This window comes from Polypterus senegalus, chromosome 14 (genome assembly GCF_016835505.1).
Source record: "Polypterus senegalus isolate Bchr_013 chromosome 14, ASM1683550v1, whole genome shotgun sequence".
Classification (NCBI taxonomy): domain Eukaryota; kingdom Metazoa; phylum Chordata; class Cladistia; order Polypteriformes; family Polypteridae; genus Polypterus; species Polypterus senegalus.
This window is the reverse complement of record NC_053167.1, coordinates 77,390,026-77,416,295: the sequence shown is the minus strand read 5'-3', so window position 1 is coordinate 77,416,295 and position 26,270 is coordinate 77,390,026. Positions and strand designations below refer to the sequence as shown.

Below are 26,270 nucleotides of genomic sequence, written 5' to 3'. Positions count from 1 at the left end.
AGTCTGCTGTCACGTGACACAGGTCGCGCGTCCTTGCGCTGCAGCTCTCAGGAAGCAGCGCTTCGTTACACGGGAAGTGATATGCCAGTGAGTTAGAAGGTAAATAGTTACAGCTGAAAGAAGAAAAAGTGTGTAACGTGTGTCGTGTGTGCGGCAAACGTGCGTTATTTTAAAACTAAGATAATTTTGATCGTGGAAGATGGAAACGCAAGAAACGCACTGACCCGCCAGACTGGAGGCCGACCTAAGCAGCCCGGCGTCGTGACGTCCACCTCCTATCGGGGAAGTCAACATCAGAGCAGTTCCTCTGAGGTATTGTAAATAGACACGTATCCTATTTATTTAAGTTGAACATGTTTTTCATAAACGTGGAATGGCCAGTATATCTTCAGAGCGTTAGTAATGTCAGTTTATTTTCGAGAACACGTTAAATTGGACTGACTTGCCCAACTAACAGTACACCAGACAGTCCTGGTGAATTCTTCCTTGGTACCTGGGCCATTTCAGTTGCCCATTCCTGCATTAGTTGACAGCGATGGCCACAGGAGGTCATATCGGTTTTAATGAAGCAAGCTGAAATGGTCCAAACTCATTGAATCTTTAGAAGTCGTGAGGCTGTGGCGAAAACGCGCAGACCCATCTGTCATTTGCTGCGTTTACATATACTTTAAGTTGGTGTGTTATTTCATTATGTACGCAGTTTGAAGTGAATGGTAAAATGATTAAAAAAATCACACGTTCAGAAGGTGGACGAATCAATTCATTATCAAACTATGTAGCATCGTTTGTTATCGCAGTATCGGCCACTAATTGAATCAGTTTTTGTATATACAGTACAGTGGTGCAAGGTGAACTCGGACAACAGACAGTTAGATTCATGGTATTTCTGGAAGCATTAAAGTTTATGTGGCTGACCATGATTCACAAATTCATAAATGCCTTAGAGTATTTGACTTTTCAAATCAAATTTTCAGATATGTTTATTGTGATTACAGATTGTAAAATCAGAAATTACTGGTACAAATAGTTATTTTTCTCTTATTTGCCCACATCATGTGTATTCATCATAAAGTAATTAATTTCAGAAATACCTGAAAAGAGATAAGGAAGCAAAATCTTGGTATGCCTCTGTTGTGATGTAAAACACACATCATTGGGTCTTTCTGAATTGAATTGCAAAAAGATAAAATGGCCATTTAAAAAAAAAATGTTTGTGTCATGAATTATACTGCAGTGGTTCAGAATTGGTAAAACCAAACTACTGGACCAGTAAAGCAAAATAAACACGCATGATCCCCTTCTTTCTAGTTATAATGATATTTTGAATGACTTGATGACAGGACATAATAGTTATTAAATATCTACAATTTGACTCATCTTCATAATTCTATTTTTCACGCAGTCTACATCCCCAGTGTGCTTGTGTGCCCGAGTTCCTCCAAGACAAAAAGATCCTACAATGATTATGCAAATACAGATTAGATAAAAGGCTTGCATTGTGCTTTTGGTTGCTGTCCTCTAGCAGTATGTTTTCTAGTAGCATTTGTTAAATAATGTTTTGCCATAATTTTGTTTTTGAATGGAAAAGGTAGTATAATTTTGTCTTTTCACATAATCTGCCTATTTTGACGGTGAATAACTGGAACTATTGCAGTGGAGTGCAAGTCAGTTTTAATTGGGAAGCCAATATGTTGAAGTGTATGCAAACATAGCCGTGGTCACCATAATGAAATTTAGAGTTCTCAGTTGAGTGCATGTTTTGTGATTGTAAGTGGAAGCCAGAATACCCAGACAGAAACATAAGCAAATACAAAAAGACATTTTACATTAGTTTGGCGCACTCCTTTCAATTTGTAATCCACAGTGGTACTTTTGCCTGTAATTTAGTCCCCTGTTATAATTAGACTTGTAGAGAAAAAACACCCCTCAACTCTCCACACTTTCACATAGTTAATACATGTTCAGTGATTGTTAAACTATATTATGTAAAGAAAGCTTCCCCAGAGCACCTCTGAAACTGATCCTTTAAGTTGAGATGCACCAGTCTGGATTTTTATGGCCTGTTTCACTTATTTTTTATTGTAGATCGTGACTGTGCTGGTTACATTTTTAGAGTGCACACATTGGGGAAAACATGCACAGTTGCACTTGTCCAACACATTGGTAAAATTGAGCGTTTTTATTCTGAGACATAAGATTGTATAGTACTTTGTTTTTTTTCCATGAACTAACAACATTGATGTTTAGGTTGGAAACTCTGAATTGATCTTTTTTGAGTGAACATGTACATAAGAGCACAGGACATGTGGTGGATTGTTCTCATATTCACTTTGATTACTTCCTCAAACCTGATGTCGGGATATTCTGTCGCTCCTCATGTCTTTATAATTGGTACTATGGATTAAACAATGAATAGATACTGTAAATGCAGTGACTTAAACAGCAGTTCCTCCAATTGTGGCATGTAAAAATTGAGGCAAGTTTTACACTAAATGTCTATATCAGTGAAAGTGATGAAATCTGCCGATTTTTTTATGCTACTTCATTCTAAAACAGAGTTTACAAATAGGTGTCTTAAATCTTCACCTTGGCAAGCTTAGCTATGAGATATATATAAACTGCCCAAAAAAATTAAAGGAACACTTTGAAAACACATCAGATCTCAATGGGAAAAAGAAATCCTCCTGGATATCTATACTGATATAGACTGGGTAATGTGTTAGGAACGAAAGGATGCCACATCGTTTGATGGAAATGAAAATGATCAACCTACAGAGCCCTGAATTCAAAGACGCCCAAAAATCAGAGTGAAAAATTATGTGGCAGGCTAGTCCATTTTGCCAAAATTTAATTGCAGCAACTCAAAATTGTACGCAGCACTTTGTATGGCCCACGTGTTCTTGTATACATGCCTGACAACATCGGTGCATGCTTCTAATGAGATGACAGATGGTGTTGTGGGGGATCTCCTCCCAGATCTGGACCAGGGCATCACTGAGCTCTTGGACAGTCTGAGGTGTAACCTGGTGGCATTGGATGGACCAAAACATAATGTCCCAGAGGTGTTCTATTGGATTTAGGTCAGGAAAGTGTGGTGGCCAGTCAATGGTATCAATTCCTTCATCCTCCAGGAACTGCCTGCAAACTCTCACCACATGAGGCCAGGAATTGTCATGCACCAGGAGCCACTGTACCAGCATAGGGTCTGACAATGGGTCCAAGGATTTCATCCTGATACATAATGGCAGCCAAGGTGCCTTTGTCAAGCCTGTAGCGGTCTGTGTGACCCTCCATGGATATGCCTCCCCAGACAGTCATTAACCCACCACCAAACTGCTCATGCTGAATGATGTTACAGGCAGCATAATGTTCTCCATGGCTTCTCCAGACCCTTTTACTTCTGTCACGTGCTCAGGGTGAACCTGCTCTCATCTGTAAAAAGCACAGGGCACCAGTGGTGCATCTGTCAATTCTGGTATTCTATGGCGAATGCCAAACGAGCTGCATGCTGCTGGGCAGTGAGCTCAGGGCCCATTAGAGAACATGGGGCCCTTGGGTCACCCTCATGAAGTCTTTCTGGTTGTTTGGTCAGAGACATTCACACCAGTGGCCTGCTGGAGGTCATTTTGTAGGGCTCTGGCAGTGCTCATCCTGTTCCTCCTTGCCCAAAGGAGCAGATACTGGTCCTGCTGATGGGTTATGGACCTTCTATGGCCCTCTCCAGCTCTCCTAGAGTAACTGCTTGTCTCCTAGAATCTCCTCCATGCCCTTGAGACTGTGCAGGGAGACACAGCAAACCTTCTGGCAATGACACGTATTGATGTGCCATCCTGGAGAAGTTGGACTACCTGTGCAACCTCTGTAGGGTCCAGGTATCGCCTCATGCTACCAGTAGTGACACTGACTGTAGCCAAATGCAAAACTAGTGAAGAAACAGTCAGAAAAGATGAGGAGGGAAAATGTCAGTGGCCTCCACCTGTTAAACCATTCCTGTTTTGGGGGTCATCTCATTGTTGCCTCTCTAGTGCATCTGTTGTTAATTTCATTAACACCACAGCAGCTGAAACTGATTAACAACCCCCTCTGCTACTTAACTGACCAGATTAATAACCCATAAGTTTCATTGACTTTATGCTATACTCTTAAAAAGTGTTCCTTTAATTCTTTTGAGCAGTATATATATATATATATATATATATATATATATATATATATATATATATATATATATATATATATATATAATATGTATGTATGTGTATATGTGTGTGTGTGTGTGTGTGTGGACGCACGCTAAGGAGATGCGGTCAGATCAGCTGCTGTCTTGCTGCTGTTGCTAGCGAGCTGTGTGCTCTGCTTGTCGCGCTGCACGATCGATTAAAAGCCTGTACAGCAGCTGTCCTTTTGCCACTTTGCGTCTCTGCTGCTCACGTTGTGAAGGGGGAGCTCAGTCTTTGTGTCTCTCCGAGATGATCACGTCTCTTCCACCCCCCCACCAAGGCGTGCTACGCTCCTGCCACTTCGTGTCTCTCCCGCTCGCATTGTGAAGTGGGGAGCTGAAGGCTTACTAAGGAGATGCGGAGGACAGATTAGCTGCTGGCTTTGTGCTGCTACTGCTGAGGTGCATGTTCTGCTTGTCATGCTGTGTGTCGATCATTTAAAATCCTGTACAGCAGCTGTCCTTTTGTCTCACTGCCTTGTCTCGCGTGACGTTAAAGTGTCTCTCGTGGGACGTCAAATTGTCTTCCGAGAAGGTCTCGTCTCCCTCCTAAGATTTCCCAAGTTTTTTTTTATAATAGAGAGATATACATAGTTAATCTGTGGCATTTAAACCTCATAATACAAAATGTATCTTGATATTGGGTTCATGATACAATATGCTTTTGGTATCTCTCTGTCCAGTATTATTGTAATTAACATATGGACATAGTATTTTCAAAAAAGGATGATTTGATTTGTTTATATTTGGACTTGATCTCTCTGTATACTATTTCTAAAAATAAAAAATATTTAGAGATGCTTGTAATGATCGTAAAATGTAACCAGCTTTTTGAAAGAAGTGGAATGCATAAAAGCGAAGGGGGCAGTATTAAGAGGTGACAGGCATAAATATGTGATACAAATGCAAAGTAAAAAACATCCTTCACACTTGTGTGAAGCGTGCTGAATGTATTGTGTCATGCAAACATGGGCGCAGTGGTAGCGCTACTACTTCGCAGTAAGGAGATTAGGGGTTTGTGTCCTGGGCCCTCCCTGTGGTAACGCTTTAAGTAGTGAGAAAAGAGCTATATAAATGTAATTATTTTTTTTTGTAGAGACTGGAGAAATATATTTAGCTTCTACTTTATATAAACATGTCAAAATTTCAATATTTCTCAACGTTCTTTTAGAAGGCCATGGTGCATGGTTTATTTTTTAAATTAATTGGCTGCTCTGAATTTTAGTTTGGCTGGCTTTTCTTCCTTCCTCAGCCACAGACTAAAAAGGGATAATAGACAGCTCTGGCTTTGGGTAGAAGGATGTCCGTGCACATTGCCAATCTCTTTTATAACATATTCAATTCAGTGCCACTGAGCATATAATAAGAAACCGGAATACATAACATAAACCAATGGTGAATATGAGGATCACATGCAGACTTCATACAGTGGGAAACTAAATTAGTGCTCGAGTGCTGTGTGTGTATATTTGTGACTTTCTCCCGTTCCAGTTAGTTGCAGCAAAGAAAAAGACTTTACCGTAGAGAAGTCTTTCTGTTCCTTTATTTGTTCAGGCTTTTGATTTTATGCCTCAGTTCATTTCCATACCATTATTCTAGTTTGCAACTGTTATTTTGTGAAGTCACTTGTTAATGCTCCTGCATAGTTTTCAAAGTGATTTGTAGACTTTTATTAGGTTAAATTAAAAAAAAAAAAATCTGTATCATTGACTTCAACAGGTGACATCGTTGTCGGCCTGACACCAGCATTCAACATAGAAGACATCATGAGTTTTAAATAAAGGTTTCTTCTTAGCCCATCTCAAGACAGATTTAGACACAATTTGTAGTACGCTTATTTATTACCATTGTTGACAACAAGTCATGAATAAAATTAGGAAAAAATTGAAATTATGTATTTTGTTTGAAGTATGTGTCAAAGCCTCCTGGTGAGCTATATTAATGTATTATGAAAATAAGATTGGATTTCGATAGATGTCTGAATACTATGGAGTGCCTATCAGTGCAACAAATAACATGTTATGAAAAGACATATATGTCACATATTTAAATAGTATGGAAGTTCCTAATATGTACAATATTGCAATATCATCTGTTGATTTTACATTATCAGTCTTATTGACAAAATAGAGAATTGATATTTTGCTCACCTAGTATGTTTTATTTCTTTTAATTCTTGTAGGTTTCTGGAATAAAAACACTGTGCATTCAAATGTTAGTATGGGTGCAGAGAGTAGTGCACTGAAGAAATGCACATTAGAAGAACCATTGTTAACTCTGCCTTCTGGATTAACAATCTACTCTGCTGTTTTAGAAGATGGGAGGCCTGCTTCTGTTTTTGTATACAAGCATGAAAATGAAGATAAAGTCAACCAAGCTGCCAAAGTTAGTAGTATAGCTTAAAAACTGTCAGACCAAAACAGAAATGAAAATATGCCTTGCTCATCCTTTTAGGATTAACTATTATCTGACCAAATGTTCTTTTAATATTTTGTTAGCTTTAATTAGGTTAATTGGGTTCTCCTTACTTTGAATATTGGTTGTACAGTGATCACAATATTTGGCTTAGGCAAGCAAGCAATAAAAGCAGTTTATTAAAGCAATTTTATCCTCACAATACCAATAGTTAATAGGAGACATTTGTGGTTCTCTACAGTTCATTCTAAGATAAAAATCATATAGATAAGCACTTATTTAGGTGAGAAGGGGTTAGCTTTTCAACTTGGCAGAACACCAGATATTGAAAATAGCAAAGTATGTAACTAGATAAGAGTATAAAAGGTGTCATAGAATTAAAACTGAATTTCCAGGCAAGTCTCAGTACACAAATAAGTAACGTTTCTTCAGGCTCTGTAATCCCATTTTGTAAATAATTCAGAACTTGCACTAAAAATGTCAATCGGAAATTGGCAAAAAGCATAGTGCTTCATTACTTACTTTTACTGAAAAAAAAATCAAAACATATTAGTAAAACTACAGTGAAGCAATAGTACAGTAACTTAATTTCATAGAACACAGATTCACAGGTGGAACAATGGTAGCACTACTGCCTCACAGTAAAGAGGTCCTGTGTTTGTGTCCTGGGTCCTCCCTGAATGGTAGTATTTTGAGTAGTGAGAAAAGTGCTGTTTCAATGTAATCAATTATTATTGTTGTTGTTGTTATTATTATTTTTTAAATTCAACTGAACCAAAGATAATATTTTTTAGCTGGGTGTGGATGAAGGAGAATATGGGAGGTTAAAAATAAAAAAGAGTGAGACTGTACAGTACTTTTTTAGTCATCAATTAATAAAAATCTTACAATACTCATAGTGATTACGAAGCCTAAAATGATCTATAGTAAGTCTTCTAAAAGGTATATTTCAAAATCACATGAATCTGGTCCCTCCAAAACAATCAGCATTAGATTATTTAGCATGTTCTGACTCGTGTAATTCCTTAAACAGATTTTTATTCATTTTAGAGTAGAAAGTCTCCTTTCACATTTAGCTGTGTTCACAGGTATGAATAGTCCAATAGCAGTTAATTTTGGAGAAGACACTTTCAGCTCAGATGTTTTGGCTAATTTTAGCAATGTTTGTTTTGGATGGAGATTTTTGTATGACAGTCCTTTAATTATTTTTGATGCAGCATTCCATTCTTGTTTAGTACAGTCACACATATAAAGCAGCAGGACTGCCATTTTTAGAAACATAATGAAAATTAATGTTAGCAGCCTAACTTTGATCATGACGTCCAGCACAGATAAGTCTTGAAAATAGGATAATATTGGCATATCAGGAAATCTTGCATCTAGGTAACTAACAACTGTGCTTATATATTTATCCTGAATTGTAGCCTTGAATATACGATTGGGGTTCAGATATAAACAGGAATTTATGAGCTACACTTTATTTATTAAATACAATGAAACAATTTACACAATGTTTTTTTATCTAGTCTCCTGCCACTGCAATACACTTGTTCCAGTTCTCAGGAAGCTTCTTAATCCCAGAATAATAGAAGTCTTTTGACTGCATGTTAACCCATTCTTGCACAGCATCAATAACCTCTTTATTCAACTTGAAATTCTTCATTCTTAAAAATTCTTTAAGTGGATCGATGAGATGATAGTCCTTCTCTGAATGAGCACCAATTATACAGACCAGGGGTCCTCAATCACAGTCCTGGAGGGCCGCAGTGGCTGCATGTTTTTGTTCTATCCCCCCGGTTACTTAATTAGAAAGCAATTCTTGGCAATAATTTAATTTCATGGCTTGCTAGTGCTTTTTCTGTGCCATGTCAAGTCATTCTCATAACCTAGATTTTATTTTCCTTTCTAAAGGATATCATCCAAAAAGATATGAAGTCTTACGCCAACAAGTTATTCTCAGTGCTTCACTTTTTTTTCTTCACTTCCCTTCCAAGTATTTAACTAAACCCAATAGTACATGATAAATAAACACATGTGTAAATGGTAACAAGCTAAATGGAGAACTGCTGGTTTCTTTTGTCATTAGCATCTTATTGCTAATTAGGAGTAATTAAACCAAGAATACAGCTGTTTAAGACTAAAATAAGCAATAAGGGTTCAAAATCTTAAAGAGCAAGACAACTAAAGTGAAGCAGAAGTGTTACTTGGGCAATAAGTGCTTCTTATTAAGCAAATGGGTTGGAGCAAAAACCTGTAGCCACTACGGCCCTCCAGGACTGTGATTGAGGACCCCTGCTCTAGACTGAGAGAGACACTCATCCCCAAATGATTTTTAAGTCTTTTAATAAACAGGAGATGGAATGACTTCATCATTTGTAAAATATTTAATAATTCGCTTTGCAACACTATTGTGTACCTCCTGCTCCGACATGTTGATTATAACTGACAGGAAGGGGGGAAAGAGGAGCTAGCACTACTAACAACAAGTTCAAACATGCATGTGTTTGTCCAATGAGTCAGGTCTAGCTTGCACTCTTTATAAGAACAGAACATGAAAATTCCTGTTTATAATTGCATGCCCCTCGTATTAATATGATTGTGTGAATATTCAATGTGAAATGATCGCTAGCAGTATTTTTCAATTCCATGATGGATGGTTTTGTGGCTTATAAGATTGGCTCAATTTCTTTTTAAGATAACTTTTTGCCTTTGCCACACTCCAGACAATAATGGCAACAAATCTACAGCCCCAATTCCAAAAAAGCTGTGTAAAATGTAAATAAAACAATGCAATGATTTGCAAATCTCATAATGCCATATTGTATTCCCAATAGATCATAGAAAACATATCAAATGTTGAAATTGAGACATTTTATTGTTTTATTAAAAAATATAGCTTATTTTGAATTTGATGGCAGAAACGAGTCTCAGAAAAAGTTGGAGAAAAGTAAGTGGTACTAAAAAGAAACAGCTGGAGGAACATTTTGAAGCTAATTAGGTTAAAAGAGGCAGCAGGTCAGTAAATGATTATAAATTATAAAAAGAGCGTCTTAGAGAGGCAGAGTCTCTCAGAAGTGAAGATGAGCAGAGGTTCATTAATCTGCAAAAAACTTTGTCTACAAATTTTGGAAAAAAATTCAGAATAATGTTCCTCAATGTAAAATTGTGAAGATTTTGAATATCTCATCATCTACAGTACATAATATTATCAAAAGATTCAAAGGATCTGGAAAAATCTCTCTCTGTGCAAGGAACAAGGCTGAAAATCAATATTAGATGCCTGTGATATTTGGGCCATCAGGCAGCACTGCATTAAAACAGGCATGATTCTGTCATGGAAATCACTGCATAGGCTCGGGAACACTTCCAGAAATCATTGTCTGTGAACACAGTTCACCATGCTATCCACAAATGCAGGGTAAAGCTTTGTCTTGCAAAGAAGAAGCCACATGTGAACATGATCCAGAAAAGCAGCTCTATCTTCTCTGGGCCAAAACTCATTTAAAATGGACTGAGGCAAAGTGGAAAACTGTTCTTTGGTCAGACGATTCAAAATATGAATTCTTTTTGGAAATCATGGATGCTGCGTCATCTGGAATAAAGAGGAGAGGGGCCTTCCAGCTTGTTATCATTGCTCAGTTCAAAAGCTTGCATCTCTGATGATATGGGGTTGCACTATTCCCTGTACAACTGGCAGCATGCCCAACTGGAAAGGGAACATCAATGATAAAGGTATATACAGGTTTAAGAGTAACATATGCTCCCATCCAGACAACGTCTTTTTCAGGGAAGGCCTTGTGTATTTCAGAAACACAACGCTAAGCAGTATACTGCATACGTTACAACAGCATGGTTAGTAGTAGAGGAGTCTGGGTGCTGAGCTGGCCTGGCTGCAATCCAGACCTCTCACCAATTGAAAACATTTGACGTATCATGAAACAACAAAGAAGACTAAGGACTGTTGAGCAGGTAGAATTCTATATCAAAGAAAAATGTGACAGCATTCCACTCCCAAAAGTCCAGCAGCTGGTCTTCTGGGTTCCCTGACATTTACAGACTGTTGCTAAAAGAAAAGGGGATGTTACCCAGTGGTAAACTTGCCCCTGTCCCAACTTTTTTGAGATGTATTGCTGCCATCAAATTCAAAATGACCTAATTCTTTTCTTAAAATGGCATATTTTCTCAGTTTAAACATTTTGATATGTTTTCCATGTTCTATTGTGAATAAAATATGGGTTTATGAGATTTGCAAATCATTGTATTCTGTTTTTATTTACATTTTACACAGCATCCCAACTTTTTTTTTAAAAAAGCATCATCAAAAAATGATGTGAAATTGTGGCAAAGTACATAATGTACCATGCTGTGTATCAACATTAGTTATGCCTAGTACATGTTTATCTGCATCAAAACTAGTTTTCTTTGTTTGCAAGTATACAGTGGTGTGAAAAACTATTTGCCCCCTTCCTGATTTCTTATTCTTTTGCATGTTTGTCACACAAAATGTTTCTGATCATCAAACACATTTAACCATTAGTCAAAAATAACACAAGTAAACACAAAATGCAGTTTTTAAATGATGGTTTTTATTATTTAGGGAGAAAAAAAAATCCAAACCTACATGGCCCTGTGTGAAAAGTAATTGCCCCTGAACCTAATAACTGGTTGGGCCACCCTTAGCAGCAATAACTGCAATCAAGCGTTTATGATAACTTGCAATGAGTCTTTTACAGCACTCTGGAGGAATTCTGGCCCACTCATCTTTGCAGAATTATTGTAATTCAGCTTTATTTGAGGGTTTTCTAGCATGAACCAACTTTTTAAGGTCATGCCATAGCATCTCAATTGGATTCAGGTCAGGACTTTGACTAGGCCACTCCAAAGTCTTCATTTTGTTTTTCTTCAGCCATTCAGAGGTGGATTTGCTGGTGTGTTTTGGGTCATTGTCCTGTTGCAGCACCCAAGATCGCTTCAGCTTGAGTTGACGAACAGATGGCCGGACATTCTCCTTCAGGATTTTTTGGTAGACAGTAGAATTCATGGTTCCATCTATCACAGCAAGCCTTCCAGGTCCTGAAGCAGCAAAACAACCCCAGACCATCACACTACCACCACCATATTTTACTGTTGGTATGATGTTCTTTTTCTGCAATGCAGTGCTCCTTTATGCCAGATGTAACGGGACATTTGCCTTCCAAAAAGTTCAACTTTTGTCTCATCAGTCCACAAGGTATTTTCCCAAAAGTCTTGGCAATCATTGAGATGTTTCTTAGCAAAATTGAGATGAGCCCTAATGTTCTTTTGCTTAACAGTGGTTTGCGTCTTGGAAATCTGCCATGCAGGCCGTTTTGCCCAGTCTCTTTCTTATGGTGGAGTCGTGAACACTGACCTTAATTGAGGCAAGTGAGGCCTGCAGTTCTTTAGACGTTGTCCTGGGGTCTTTTGTGACCTCTCGGATGAGTCGTCTCTGCGCTCTTGGGGTAATTTTGGTCGGCCGGCCACTCCTGGGAAGGTTCACCACTGTTCCATGTTTTTGCCATTTGTGAATAATGGCTCTCACTGTGGTTCGCTGGAGTCCCAAAGCTTTAGAAATGGCTTTATAACCTTTACCAGACTGATAGATCTCAATTACTTCTGTTCTCATTTGTTCCTGAATTTCTTTGGATCTTGGCATGATGTCCAGCTTTTGAGGTGCTTTTGGTCTACTTCTCTGTGTCAGGCAGCTCCTATTGAAGTGATTTCTTGATTGAAACAGGTGTGGCAGTAATCAGGCCTGGGGATGGCTACGGAAATTGAACTCAGGTGTGATACACCACAGTTAGGTTATTTTTTAACAAGGGGGCAATTACTTTTTCACACAGGGCCATGTAGGTTTGGATTTTTTCTTCCTAAATAATAAAAACCATCATTTAAAAACTGCATTTTGTGTTTACTTGTGTTCTATTTGACTAATGGTTAAATGTGTTTGATGATCAGAAACATTTTGTGTGACAAACATGCAAAAGAATAAGAAATCAGGAAGGGGGCAAATAGTTTTTCACACCACTGTATGTCTTGGGAACACCCTGCAGGTGATTGTTCAAAGTGAAGAGGCATCACATGTCCAGAGAAGAAATACTCCAGAAAGCATTGGTGGTCAAGTGAGCATGCAAAAAGCAACGCTGCTCCACAGACAGAGCTAAGATCACCGACAAGTGTGATCTCTGCAACAGAGATTGCCACTCCCACATTAGTTTCATCAGTCACAAACAACTCTACCAACAGCAAAAACAACATCAGCAAGGCAAAGTTGAGGGCAACTTTCCAAAGTTGCCTTTGACTGATGGAAGCCTTACCTTACCTTTCCTTACCTAAAGTAAAAAAAATAAATAAATAAATAATGAAGTCAAAGTTTAAAAACTTTTTAGGGTTATGTGTTCATTTATATGGAATTGTCGTAAGTCCAGACCACTATAACCCAGGAGCTGTCTTTATGCTTTTGAAAAATAACATAAAATTTATACATTTTATTTACAATGCAAATATTGTGTATATTTTTTGGGGAGAAAACAAATTCCAATGATTATGGAACAAGAGTGAAGATTTAAGCATTCATTTTTTTGTTCTTGTTGATGCTTATTTTTTTCCCCATAGCATCTCAAAACTCTACGCCATCCCTGTTTGCTGCGTTTTCTGTCCTGTTCAGTTGTGGTTGATGGGATCCACCTGGTGACAGAGAAAGTCCAACCCTTGGAATTGGTTTTGGAGAGTCTCTCATCTGAAGAGATTTGTGCTGGGCTGTACGATATACTAAATGCTCTAGTTTTCCTACATGATCGAGTAAGATTTTTTTTATGGATATCATAAAACTACTTAATTATAGAAACAGAATGCTGACATATATTGTATATTTTTATGATTAGGGAAAATCAACTCATAATAATATTTGCATCTCATCTATCTTTGTGAGTGAAGATGGGCATTGGAAACTAGGCGGAATGGAGACCGTTTGCAAATTTTCTGAAGCAACACCTGAGGTGACGAATGAAAACATTGATAATAAATATATATGACTCATAATCACAAGGCTAAACATAGTATATTAGTGCAGGTCATAATCACAAGGCTAAACATAGTATATTAGTGCATTGACCTGTGTGTTTTTTAACTTTTTATTGAATTATTTCTCTTTATTTTTTATTAGTTCTTAGACAGCATAAAGACAGTAAGAGACCAAAGTGCTGTTCCACCAGAGGAAAAAGTAGGTTATTTTTTAAATAATTTCTAAATGTATTTCCTTTTACACATTAAAAACTAATTTTTACTTTGGTAAATGCTGCTGAATCTTGTTTTGATCATTAAAATAATAGAGCATAATTTGAAAACACTTTTGATTTACTTTTTAATTAGGATAACTGTTTCAAGATTTTGCCAGACAAACATGGTCATGCACGAGATGCCTATTCCTTTGGAATTTTAGTAGAAAAACTTTTCCCACTGTATGAAAATGGTGAGTGATTTTATATGTGGAAGAAAAATATAAAAGTAGATATCTAAAAAAGTTAAAACTTAAATGATGAAGTATATTTAAAAATAACTAAGAAAATATTGTTACTATTATAGTATTTTTGCTTTTCATGTCATATTAATTGGTGACTTAAATTGCTACCATTATTCTTTAAAATCAAGGAACCTTTGTTTTTTTAACAACAGAACAGTTTTCATATTTTACGCTATAGAATTTTGAAACAAGCCATTAAATTCAGGTCTGTTTCTCTACCACTGACATGATTAGTGAATATATATATATATATATATATATATATATATATATATATATATATATATATATATATATATATATATATATATATATATATATGTATATATATATATATATATATATATATATATATATATATATATATATATATATATATATATATATATATATATATATATATATATATATATATATATATATGTATATATGTATATATGTATATATATATATGTGTATATATATATATATATATATATATGTATATATATATATGTGTATATATGTATATATATGTATATATGTGTATATATATATATATATATATGTGTATGTATGTATATATATATATGTGTGTATATGTATATTTATATATATATATATATATATGTGTGTATATATATATATGTGTGTATATATGTATATATATATATATACTTATACTGTATAGGGCTTTTTAACTTCCCCTTTTCTCAATAGTGCCAATTTCTAATTTTATCAAAAAGTAAAATATTTTAAGTTAAACATAGTGTCATAATAATAACACCATTGGATTCAATCTGTAAGCTTTTAGAATTGTGTCATTATATAAAATGCAGATATATTTTTTTTTTTGTAGCCTTTGCACTTTAGCTAATTGCTAAACATGGTCATTGTAATCAATTTTGTAGTGCCTAAGGATGTTTTGGAAAGTTTCCAGCATGCTGTTAAAACTACCCTGCTGAACTCTGAGCCATCGGTTCGCTGCTCTCTTTCCAAACTGGTATCACACAGTTTTTTCAGGTAATCTTTAGAATTATTATGAGTTAATTCCTTTGTTTATTTCGTGGTAGTGGTCTGGATATTTTGGGATGATATACAAAATTGAAGCAGAAGCACATACTTAACATAACGATACATTCGTAGTGAGTTTTTGAATAGTTGAATTCAGAAATATTAATCAGTTAGTTTAGTAAATACCCAATATTTGTTGTTTTAATTCCTCTGTTCACTTTATTTATAAAAAATACATTAACTAGTGTAACTTGTTTGTTTTTATTGGAAAACAGTACAGAATTCCTACAAATAGTTAATTTTTTGAAAACATTGACGTTAAAGACAGAAGATGAGAAGAATGAATTTTTCAAGTAAGTCAAGTTTTAAGTAATTGTATCACAGTCTTCATTTTAAAAGCAGAAGAATCTTGCCATCTTTTGAAATACCATCTTGCAGACCTGACTATATATACAGATATATACAGTATAGTTTTAATGTATCCCTCATAGTTGTTTGGTGTATATGGTGTAATACTGTGTAATTCTTGATTACCATATTCAGATATAAGGGAGGTTAAAAATCTATTAAAAATATAATTTCAGAGGAAAAACTGCAAGCAGACAAAAGTATTCTGCTTAAAGCTCCATGTCAGATGTCTTGGCAAAGCCCTGTTACCAGCAGCATTGAAAGTAATTTTTTAAGATATCTTGTATAGTGCTCTGATTTTATGCTAATATTTTATTACCTTATATATTGAACAAATATATTTTCAATGAGGCTGTCACATGAAATTCTCACCAGAGTTTGGTATTAACTCAAGAAATCCCCAAATATAAAGAATTCACAACATTAAAGACCATAAATAAAGGTATCTTATATATAAACATCTACATGTGGAAGTGTGTGCGTCTGTCTGTCCAGTCCAGAAATGTGAGGCTACAGCATGAAGCTGAAAGAAATCGACTCTGCCACCAAAGTGAAACCGCTGAGAAAAGAGAAACTCACTTAGCCACTAATACGCGAGCGACACAAGCACATTAGCAAAACGAACCTCTGAGGGGAGAGAAACTCGCTTAGCAGCTGATAGACAACAGAGGTGAGCACGTCGGCAAAAAGAAACTGCTGAGGAAAGAGAACCTTGCTTAGCCGCTAATGCGCAGCTGATGCAATTGATTGATTGAAGTGCCAGAATCCATGGTTTCTAGGAGACTGGGCTTTTTTCAGCATGGGCTTACATAGCTAGTGTGTAATAAAGTGGAATAATACAAGGAAAAGTATTGAACATACTAAGAAAGAGCAGTATATCAAGACAAAGAAAGTCAAGGAGCCAACTGAAATCTCTTAAGTAGTTAGAAAGAAATTCCACCTGCTGTCTGTGGAAATTGATATCAGCTGGGTTAGTACATATTGATGGGAAATAAAAAGGTGTTTTGCTACCACGGTCTTGCACAAGAAACATCTCATGATAGGTAAAAGCAAAGAGCACTCCCAAGACTTTCACTTCTGAATCTTCCAGTAAGCTCCATTTGGGTCATTATCCGCAAGTGGAAAGAGCACTCCACCATCAATTGGCTGTGCACAGGAGCTCCTCACAAGACTTATGATGAAGGATAGTCAAAAGAGTAACCCAAGAGCCTAGGACCATTCGGAAAGTGCTCCAGAAAGACTTGGGGGCAGCAGGTGCAATTGTTACAGAGAAAACCTTGCACTTCACCAGCATGGCTTCTATGAGTGTTTACCCAGCCAGACTCCATTACTATAGAAAAGGCATGTTGAAGCTTCTTTAAAGTTTGCTACACAACATTTCAACAAGTCTATGAAATACTGACAGAATGTAGTCTGGTCAGACAAGACCAAAGTTGAACTTTGCTATACACCACGTTTGGAAGACAAATGGTACTGCATATCACCCGAAAAACACTGTACTAGCAGTGAAGTTTGAAGGTGGAAGCATCATGGTGTTAAGCTGTTTCTCATCTCATGGTACAGGCAGACTACATGTATGTGAAGGAACAATGAGTGGGACCATGTACTGAGAGATTCTTGAAATTAATCTGCAGCCATCCACCAGGATGATGAAGACAAGAGGACAATCCAAAACATACAGCAAAGGAAACTGTCAGTTGGTTTCTGAGAAAGAAAGTTGTTAGAATGGCCCAATCAATCGCCTAACTGAAGTCTAATTGAACATTTGTGGAAGGAACTAAAGATCAGGGTTCACATGAGGGCCCCTCCAAATTCTTCAAGATTTAAAGACGATCACTTTTGGAGAATGGGTTAAAATCACATCTGAGCACTGCAGGCAATTGGTTTCTTCATACAGGAAGAATCTTGAAGCTATCAATACAAAGTCTTTTTGAATATGTATTATTACACATACCTTTATTTATGGCCTTTAATGTTGTGAATTCATTATATTTGTGGATTTCCAGAGTTAATACCAGTGTCTGGTGAGAATTTCATTTGAATAGCCTCTCTGGAAATTATATTTGCTGGAAAAAATGTTGACATGTTCAATACTCATTTCCCCCACTGTACATGGTCTGCTTTTTATAGGATATAATTTAATGTTATGAAAATAGGTGAAAAAATAATTTTGTGTGATTCAGCCATTTTTAAAGAGTACCATCTTTATACCATCACCCCATTTCTCATCTCCGTTGGCAACAGCCTTTTAGCCCCAGGGGCATGGTTTCCGCTGGCATATTTTTTCACCTCAAAAAATCCTCTCCTGGAACTGCTGTTAACAGCTCAGATGTGAATTGCTGTCTGTGTTGTGTAGATAACCAGACAATAATCACGGATAAATTACCATACTTTTTACCATAAATCAATATATTCCTTGATATTGCAGAGAAAACTTGGACTTAAAAAATACCGATTGCATCCTTTAAAATGAATGGATGTAAATTTGAAGAAGGCATTCCTAATAGCAGTTCAAATGGTTCACTCTTGGTAGATAATAAAGGCAGATGTACTATAAAGAAATTGCCTTCTGTTTAAATGCACCATGAATTACTCCCTAACCCATTCCGTTTAAATTTTTTCAGAATAAGCAATGACGAAATTAGTGAAGTAAAAATGTTTTAGTGGAAGGAATACTCCCTTCTTTTTTATATTTGTGAGAGCAACGTCTGTCTCTAACAAATGCAAAAAGATTTTTTTTATTAATCAATTTATGTCAAATCTTTGTATCAAGTACATTTTAATTTCAAGAAGAGAGTCCTCAATTAACATGGAAACGTGTTGAATTGTAAAGGAGGAGGTGTGTTATTTCTTCAGTATCAAGATTTATAATGTTTAGTTAATATTGTACAGTTCTAGTCAAACAATGCGATTGAAGCCAGTGATATCCAGTCCTCTGTTGTCCAGTTTTCTAACGTAATATATCGAGATGTAACACACAAACTTTACATTTCAAGCTAATTTCAAATCTTAACCAAGTTATGACACTTCTGATTAAAAATATAGCATATTTAGTGTACAGAATGATAAAATTCAGTTTTTTCATTTTTGTTTCAGTTTAATAAATAATGGAAACAAATCTGGTATAAGAGAGAAAAATACAGTAATGTAATATTCACCTTTAAGTACAATATGTATTTATAACTTAATACTGAATCAAAACAGACTCCCACTAATTAGGAGAATCACAAAATACACATTTTATGCATATTCTCATTTATCTAGGTTTAAGTAATCATTCAAATTAAACTTCTTTATATAGCTATTAGGTTTCATTTAACTGTCATTAAGAAAATGTAAAATGCAATAATTAAAAAAATCTGTATCTATCTTTTCCTGTAGATTTCTTTTAGACAAAGTTCAGTCTGTACCAGAAGATTTATTAGCAACACGCCTTGTTCCCAAATTATTGAATTCACTTGTATTTGCAGAACCTATAGCAATCAAAAGTTTTCTTCCACATCTCCTTAAGCCTAAGACAGGTAATACTGTTTCTTACTTTTATTAACTTTTTTTGTTAAAACTTCAGTTTATATTTGTTTTGCATCTAAATGATTCAAAAACATTTATGTTAATACTCTTAAACTGCTTGAAGACATTGGGAATACTGTTTGCGTCGTGTATCACTGTCTATTGTGTAACATGCTTCGGCCCTTTTACAAATCATATAAGGTTTGGTCCAGCAGTGTTATAAACAAATATAGTTTCAGTAAGAGTGTTATCACAGAAATAGCTAAAAACATTTTTAATTTAAGCAGACAGTAACACAAATAGGTTCTATTTTCTGTTCTTGATGTGCTTTAAATTTAAGATTGCCTATTGCTTTGTAATTAGAAATCTGCCTTTGAATACTTGCTAGTGGCATTTTTAAAAATATCCTTCTGCGTACCCACATTCTTTTATAAGTTAGATTTTATAAATACTTATATTTAAAATTTATTGCTTTAAATAGATGCAAGCTCCCAGGACGGTCTGATGTCACCAGCTCTTTATCGTAGATATATTATCCCACACCTCCTGAAGCTGTTTAAAGTGAATGAGGAACATGTTCGCATTGTATTACTTTTACACATTGAAGATTACGCACAGATGTTTTCTCAGGATGAACTGAAACACCAAATTTTACCACAGGTATGAATTTTGTGTATTTTAGACATTTTTATGTCCTGATTTCAAGCTAGATTTAATGAATAAATAGTAAACCTCTTTAGTATTAAAAGGAGCTTCAGTTTGACTATGGACTTTTGCACTCCATGGTGGCAAGAATGCTGGGGTGGATAAAATCAGACCGGAGATGTTGAAAATACTGGACTTTTTGGGATAGCATGGCTAATGTGTCTATTCAGTGTTGAATAGAATGTGGATAAAGCTTCCTTACAGAGGCAGATTGGTGTGGTGATCCCCAGATTTAAGAAAGGGGACTGGAGATTGTGTTCCAAGTACAGTTGGATCACACTACTCAGCCCTCCAAGTAAAGCATATACAAGGGTGCTGGATGGAAGAATCCATCCAGTAGTTTAGCCAAAGATACAGGAGGGGCAATGTGAATTGAGTGGATTGCTTTCTCCAGGTGAGAAGGGAAACAACTGCCCTTCTTCCAGCCAAGTTTGATGCTGCTATTGATCTGACAGAAGTGAGTAAAAGTTCATTTTTACAATTAAATATCTTGTCACCAAACAGGATTCCCTTTTGCAAGACAATGAGAACTCGGCACTGGCATTTTAAAAACCTGCTATATTGTTTATTGACATAACCCTGACTAACTGGGTAGAGTTTAATAATAGGATTCTTTTTTTTTTGTTTTTTTGGGGTCAGGTACTGCTGGGAATGAGGGACACTAGCGATGTTTTAGTTGCTATGACCCTCCAGAGCTTGGCGGTACTAGTTCCTTTGCTTGGAGCACAAGTGGTTGTTGGCGGTGAAAGAACTAAAGTCTTTAAACGCACAACTCCAAACTTTACTAAGTCGGCAGATGTAACACCAGAAGGTAATGACAAGTTCACCATAATTATTAAAACATAACTCACATTGTTTCATTGCTTATGCATAATTTTCAAAGAACTACCAGAGGTCTGGCATCAATGATTGTTGTGCTGCTGCTTCTATTTAGAAGTAAGTGTATTGAAAATAAAGGGTAACTGGAATGTTGTACAATTTTATGTAGTGTCTGGAAATTGTTTTTAATACAAAATATTGGTACCACATAGGATAATGCACTGCTTGGTCTCTGAAGAATGGCACCACGATTTTCCTAAGATTTGCAGCTAACAAATGAAAGGAGTAGATGTTTATAGTTTTATATCTATTGTCATTTTTTAAAATGTGATTTTCTTTTTTGCCCTGGCATTTTATATTTTGACTTTTTTTTATTTGTGCTCAAACTGGAGCATGTTGTAAACCTGTTCATCTTAAACTGTTTCCCTATTTTATACTTTTAGTTCTCATATAGAAACCTGAAATTACTAACACTGTTCTATATTGTATTTCCTCCAGTAAATCAGTCAGGGTGTATGTCCCAGAATAGGCTATAAGGTTCCTTTGACTCTGAATTGGATAGTAGGGTTCATAAAGTACTGTATTTTTAGGCATTGACTGATGATATTGGTTTGGAAACAGATGCTCACATGTTTTTTTGATTGTTTTTTCCTCTCCGCAAAGGATCACCAGTTCATGTAGGAAATAACTTTAAAGCACATGTTACTCAGCCATCAAAAATCACCTCAGTTAAGGTATATCCAAAACCATTTGAAGCAAAAAGTCAGAAGCTTGGAATCTTTAAATCTATGGAAACAAAGGAGGATGTTAAACTTCCAGTTTTATCAGAATCAGGTTTGTAGACAATATAACTTTCAAACAGGTACATTGTACAAGTCATATAGCTATCTGAAATAGTAAAAAAAAGTATTTATAAAATGTAGTTGGTGCAGGGCTGTGTCATGGCTGCATTGTCTTCATCAGGTGTACATACTGTATGAAAAGAAAAAAGCAGGTAACATATAAAGGGGAATGGACGGAACAAAGTGTGGGGGGTTGTCAGATGAGAGAAAGCTGCCATTAGGGAAGATGAAGGGAAAGATTAAAAAGTTAAGTTTGTCATTAAGACCTGAAGAAATATGTGATCCAAAGCTTAGCTGCTTCTGTTTGTCTTTAAAAAGTATCTTTAAAGAACACAAATTAGGAGATCAGTTGTGGCTGTGATGGAAGGGATGTGAAGTGGTCTACAAAAGGCTTTGTAAGGTCTTTGATTTTAATCAAGTGAACGTGCTCCCTGAAATGTTCTGCTAGCCATACAAGAAATGCAGTAAATAGTTTAGACTGGGTGGAGGCCTATTGTTTAATATTAAATGTACCATATTTATTTAACATTTAATTTACTATAATGTTTATATGCTTGAATTTATGAAAGTTATTTTTTCAGTCAAGGGGCTGCCTTTGCAGTATATACAGTATTTCATAGTGTCATTGTGTGTTTATATATATATATATATATATATATATATATATATACACACACACACACACACACACACACACACACACACACACTAGGGGGTTACCCCCTGCTCACTCGCTCACCAAACCCCAGGGCCTGCACTACGCACCAGCCATTTCGGGTCTCTGCTGCTCGTGTTGTAAAGAGGGGGGCTGAACGCACCCCAAGGAGATGCAGTCGCTCCTCCGAAACCCCCTCTTAAACGGTGATACAATGGGAAACAAATAGCCTGTACAGCAGCTGTCTTTGTCATCTACTCTTTCTTTTCTTTCCAGCCTGGGGCGTGGTTAAATCTCTTGGCACAAAGTCTTGTCTGTGATACCAACCATATATATGTAGGTTTTAAAATAAGCCAGATTTAAAGCGTGACAAAAACTGTGACATAAAAAGTCACATAAAATTGCACAAAATTGTTGCACTTTTAGGCTTAGGATTTTATATACCTGCATATAGAGTAGATTTATAAAATAATATAGTGGTTTGCAGTTTAATTTTGTGTGACTTTATTTTCTGTTATTCCATAATGTGTCATTGTGCATTTGAAATTAATATGTAGCTCCAAGTACATTTTTAAATAGGAAATTTTTTAATGTTTATTTTAGCAGCATTGAGAAGTGCAGAACTCGAGAAAAAATTGGGAATTAATGGATACTGCGAGAAAAAAGAAAAGAGTACACACTTAATAACTGTGGAGGAATGGCCAGACTGGAGTGATGCTGAAGATCCTGATGCTGAGAAAATTTCTGAAATTCAAATAAGGACTGCAGAAAATAATTTAAATCATATTACAGGTCAAGACCAAATGGATGAAGCAGTTGAAGAAGAGCCTTGGGATGATTTTGAAGCTTGTAATGAGAAGAGTGTTGTTTATTCTTCAGCCACAGTCTCTGCAACTTCACAAGTGACTTCGACAATGCAGAAATCACTGCAGTCAAAAGCTCTAAAATTGAGTTATGTATCAAAAGCCAGTAAAGTGAACAGTGAAGAAAATGTCAATAATAACTGGTACCAAATCCAGCCACCTGAAGCTAAACAGACTTCACAACTTCTGGAAAAAACAAGTAAAGTAGAAAAAAATGTTCTAAATGTTGGCTTAGGAGAGGAGTTTACAATACACGTTAAAAGGAAGAATCAGAGTGATCCTGAAATGGATTTGTTTGCTGATATGGTTCCAGATATTAAGTTGTCCTCGGCCCCTTTAATCTTACAGCCTAATCGAACAGATGCTTATGAGGCAAGACCAGTGGGAAGTGAGACAGCCGAGCGAAATCAAATTGATATGCTGCTACTTCCAGCCAAGTTTGATGCTGCTATTGATCTGATAGAAGTGAGTAAAAGTTCATTTTTACAATTAAATATCTTGACACCGAACAGGATTGTGAAAACTATGAATTTTTGTTTTATTTATTTATCGTATGGTTCTTGGATTAAGTGTCATCAGTTTGAATATTTAATATTTATTTTATTACTAAGTTTATTTTTATAATATAAACAAATGCTTTTAGGTTTTTTGTTAATTCTAAATGTAATGAAAAGAAAGTGTTGCTGATTTGGTAATTACATTATGAGTACAGTATTAGAAAAGTTAAACACAATAAGGCTCCATGGTTGGGTATTTCATCTGAGTCTAGTTTCAAATCTGAACAGATATGTTCAAGTGATGTTGCCCGACCATTTTCCAGTCCTCTATTAAAATCGATATTTATACTTAAGAGTGGCTAGTAACTTTTTTTAGAAAGCTTACTCTGATCTGTGAAAATGATCTCCAGTAGCTGTGATTCATAATTCTATGTGCCATGACCTGTTCATGAAAGCAGACCTCAGTTCAGTGGCCAAGATGTTGTTTATCTCCCAGTGTCCTTCAGCGGTTTGTTCCACTTTACCAAGAGGCCCAGAGGCAAAAGTGGGCAAGTTGGTGTGTCTGGAGAGCAGGTCGCCCAGAGCTGCACCAACTCTTGTGTTGGCTGCATATTCAGTAGAGTTGCCTGACAGAGGTTATATAGCATGTCACATTCCTTGGCTCTTGTGATAAATCAAACTATGCAGGGCTTCATTGATGCCCACCACCCTGTGTCAACATAAAGTAGACTTGTTTTTCATGTGGTACTGCTACAGATGTGTACAGGTGACCATTTTTCCCCCCATTAGTATTAATATCAGGAAGGTATAATTTTAAAATATTTAAAAATTATCAGCAAAATACAGTTTAACATTTAGTAACCCAAAGGTGTTTTTTTCCCCCAACGTTGGATGTTAATGAACATAGCGGTCTAACCAGTATAATTCAAAAATACGTAGTAGATAAAGGTATGGCAGTCAAGCTGACCTGGTATGAAGTACATGAACGCACGCACCCCCAGGTTCCATGATGTATGTTTAGAAGCTGGCTGGATCATAGGTATTGTCATAGAAGACATTTTCAGTCTTTGGTAGTACAGTAATCCCTCGCTATATCGCGCTTTGACTTTCGCGGTTTCACTCTATCGCGGATTTTAAATGTAAACACATCTAAATATATATCACGGATTTTTCGCTGATTCGCCGCTTTCTGCGGACAATGGGTCTTTTAATTTAGGTTACATGCTTCCTCAGTTTGATTGCCCAGTTGATTTCATACAAGGGACGCTATTGGCGGATGGCTTAGAAGCTACCCAATCAGAGCATGTATTACATATTAACTAAAACTCCTCAATGCTATAAGATATGCTTCCCGCGTGGCGCTTGTTTTGTTTGCTTCTCTCTGTCTCTCATTCTCTCTGCCTGACGGAGGGGGTGTGAGCAGAGGGGGCTGTTTACACAGTGGCTGTTTGCCTAGAAGATAGGACGCTCCTCTACAAAATGCCGCTTTATCGCGGTGCTTCTGTATACTTAAAAGCAGGTATTGATTTTTTGATTGTTTGCTTTTCTTAGCGAACGCTCTTTCTGACATTATCTGCTCTTCACGGCGCTCCTTTGAAGATAAGATATGTTTGCATTCTTTTAATTGTGAGAAAGAACTGCCATCTCTGTCTTGTAATGAAGCACAGTTTAAACGTTTGACTAAAGGGTGTTATTTCATGTCTAGAGGGCTCTAATAATGTTAACAGTGTGGGAGAGTTTATAAGGGCTTAAAATATACAAAAATAACCATACAAACATATGGTTTCTACTTCGCGGATTTTCACCTATCGCGGGGTCTGGAACGCAACCCCCGCGATCGAGGAGGGATTACTGTATTATAAATATTTTTATTTGGTAAATAATAGGAATTTACTTGTCATATTAAGCAATACTAATGTCAGAGCATCTTGGAACAGGGCTGGATGAATTCTGATGAAACACCTATCACATTGTCATATTTAATAATTGTACGTTGATTTGCATTTATCATGCATGCAACAACATTGATTTTAATACAGAACTGATAACGACAGTTTTGAAAACCTTTTGATGCAGAGTGGCTTTTTTTTTTTTTTTTGACTTTCACAGACAGAAGCTGTTGGATGGGATGATGGTGATGTGACCTGGGGAGAAGAGAACAACTGGTGAAAACCTGAGGATTGTGGAGTATTGCACTAAAATTAGGTTCTTTGGTTTAGAAAATAACTTTTGCTAGGCTTAACTGGGCCTTCCAGTCTGTCGTTGAATTACAGCCAAGTACATGTGGTAAATTTACTAATATCCACTCGATTTTAACCAATAATAATGTCACAGGAAATGAACCCCATGATGCTGAGCCCAGTCTTTTACAGACTATCCTGTACAGTGTAAAGCCATACCAGTTTAATTTGTAACTTTTTATTGCTGCTTTGACCAGCCATCTTTTGAGATAATTAGTATATTAATAAAATATAAGCATTCTTATTATGAGGCCTTTGCCCAGTCTAGCATTGTTTGAATGGTGCTGGATAAAATGTGACTTTGTTTTTGGTGCCATAGAGATATTTTGCATTAAATCTAAATAAGGGCCAAGAAAAGTTCTCTCTTGAACTGCCAAGAATACAAGATTGTATATTTTAGTTTGGTTGAAACTGATATAAATTATTTATGCTTACCCAATTGATGATGGAATAAATGATTCAAATGTAAATGTGAATTTTATTGTAAATGTCATCTTTGCACTACATTTAGTCTTGAGAGCCACTAAGAATAAAAATTACTAAATGTGCACAAATGGTTTTTTT

General features: G+C 36.1%; 1 protein-coding gene across 3 annotated transcripts; it reads left to right on the top strand.

Annotated features, from left to right (window-relative positions):
- On the top strand, positions 1–26,251 carry scyl3 (SCY1-like, kinase-like 3). Of its 3 annotated transcripts, none has more exons than XM_039734443.1 (14): positions 1–312; positions 6,402–6,604; positions 13,268–13,453; positions 13,537–13,650; positions 13,818–13,874; positions 14,024–14,123; positions 15,065–15,176; positions 15,443–15,520; positions 18,957–19,096; positions 19,567–19,745; positions 20,430–20,601; positions 21,273–21,443; positions 22,713–23,434; positions 25,576–26,251. In XM_039734443.1, exons 2-14 carry the CDS (start codon positions 6,440–6,442, stop codon positions 25,633–25,635), a joined length of 2,256 nt encoding a protein of 751 aa, XP_039590377.1. In that variant the 5' UTR covers positions 1–312; positions 6,402–6,439; the 3' UTR covers positions 25,636–26,251. The 3 variants fall into 3 exon arrangements, with proteins under 3 accessions (XP_039590377.1, XP_039590374.1, XP_039590376.1); XM_039734440.1 differs by having other exon boundaries at positions 22,710–23,434; XM_039734442.1 differs by having other exon boundaries at positions 16–99; positions 22,710–23,434.
- Positions 26,252–26,270: the final 19 nt, after the last annotated feature.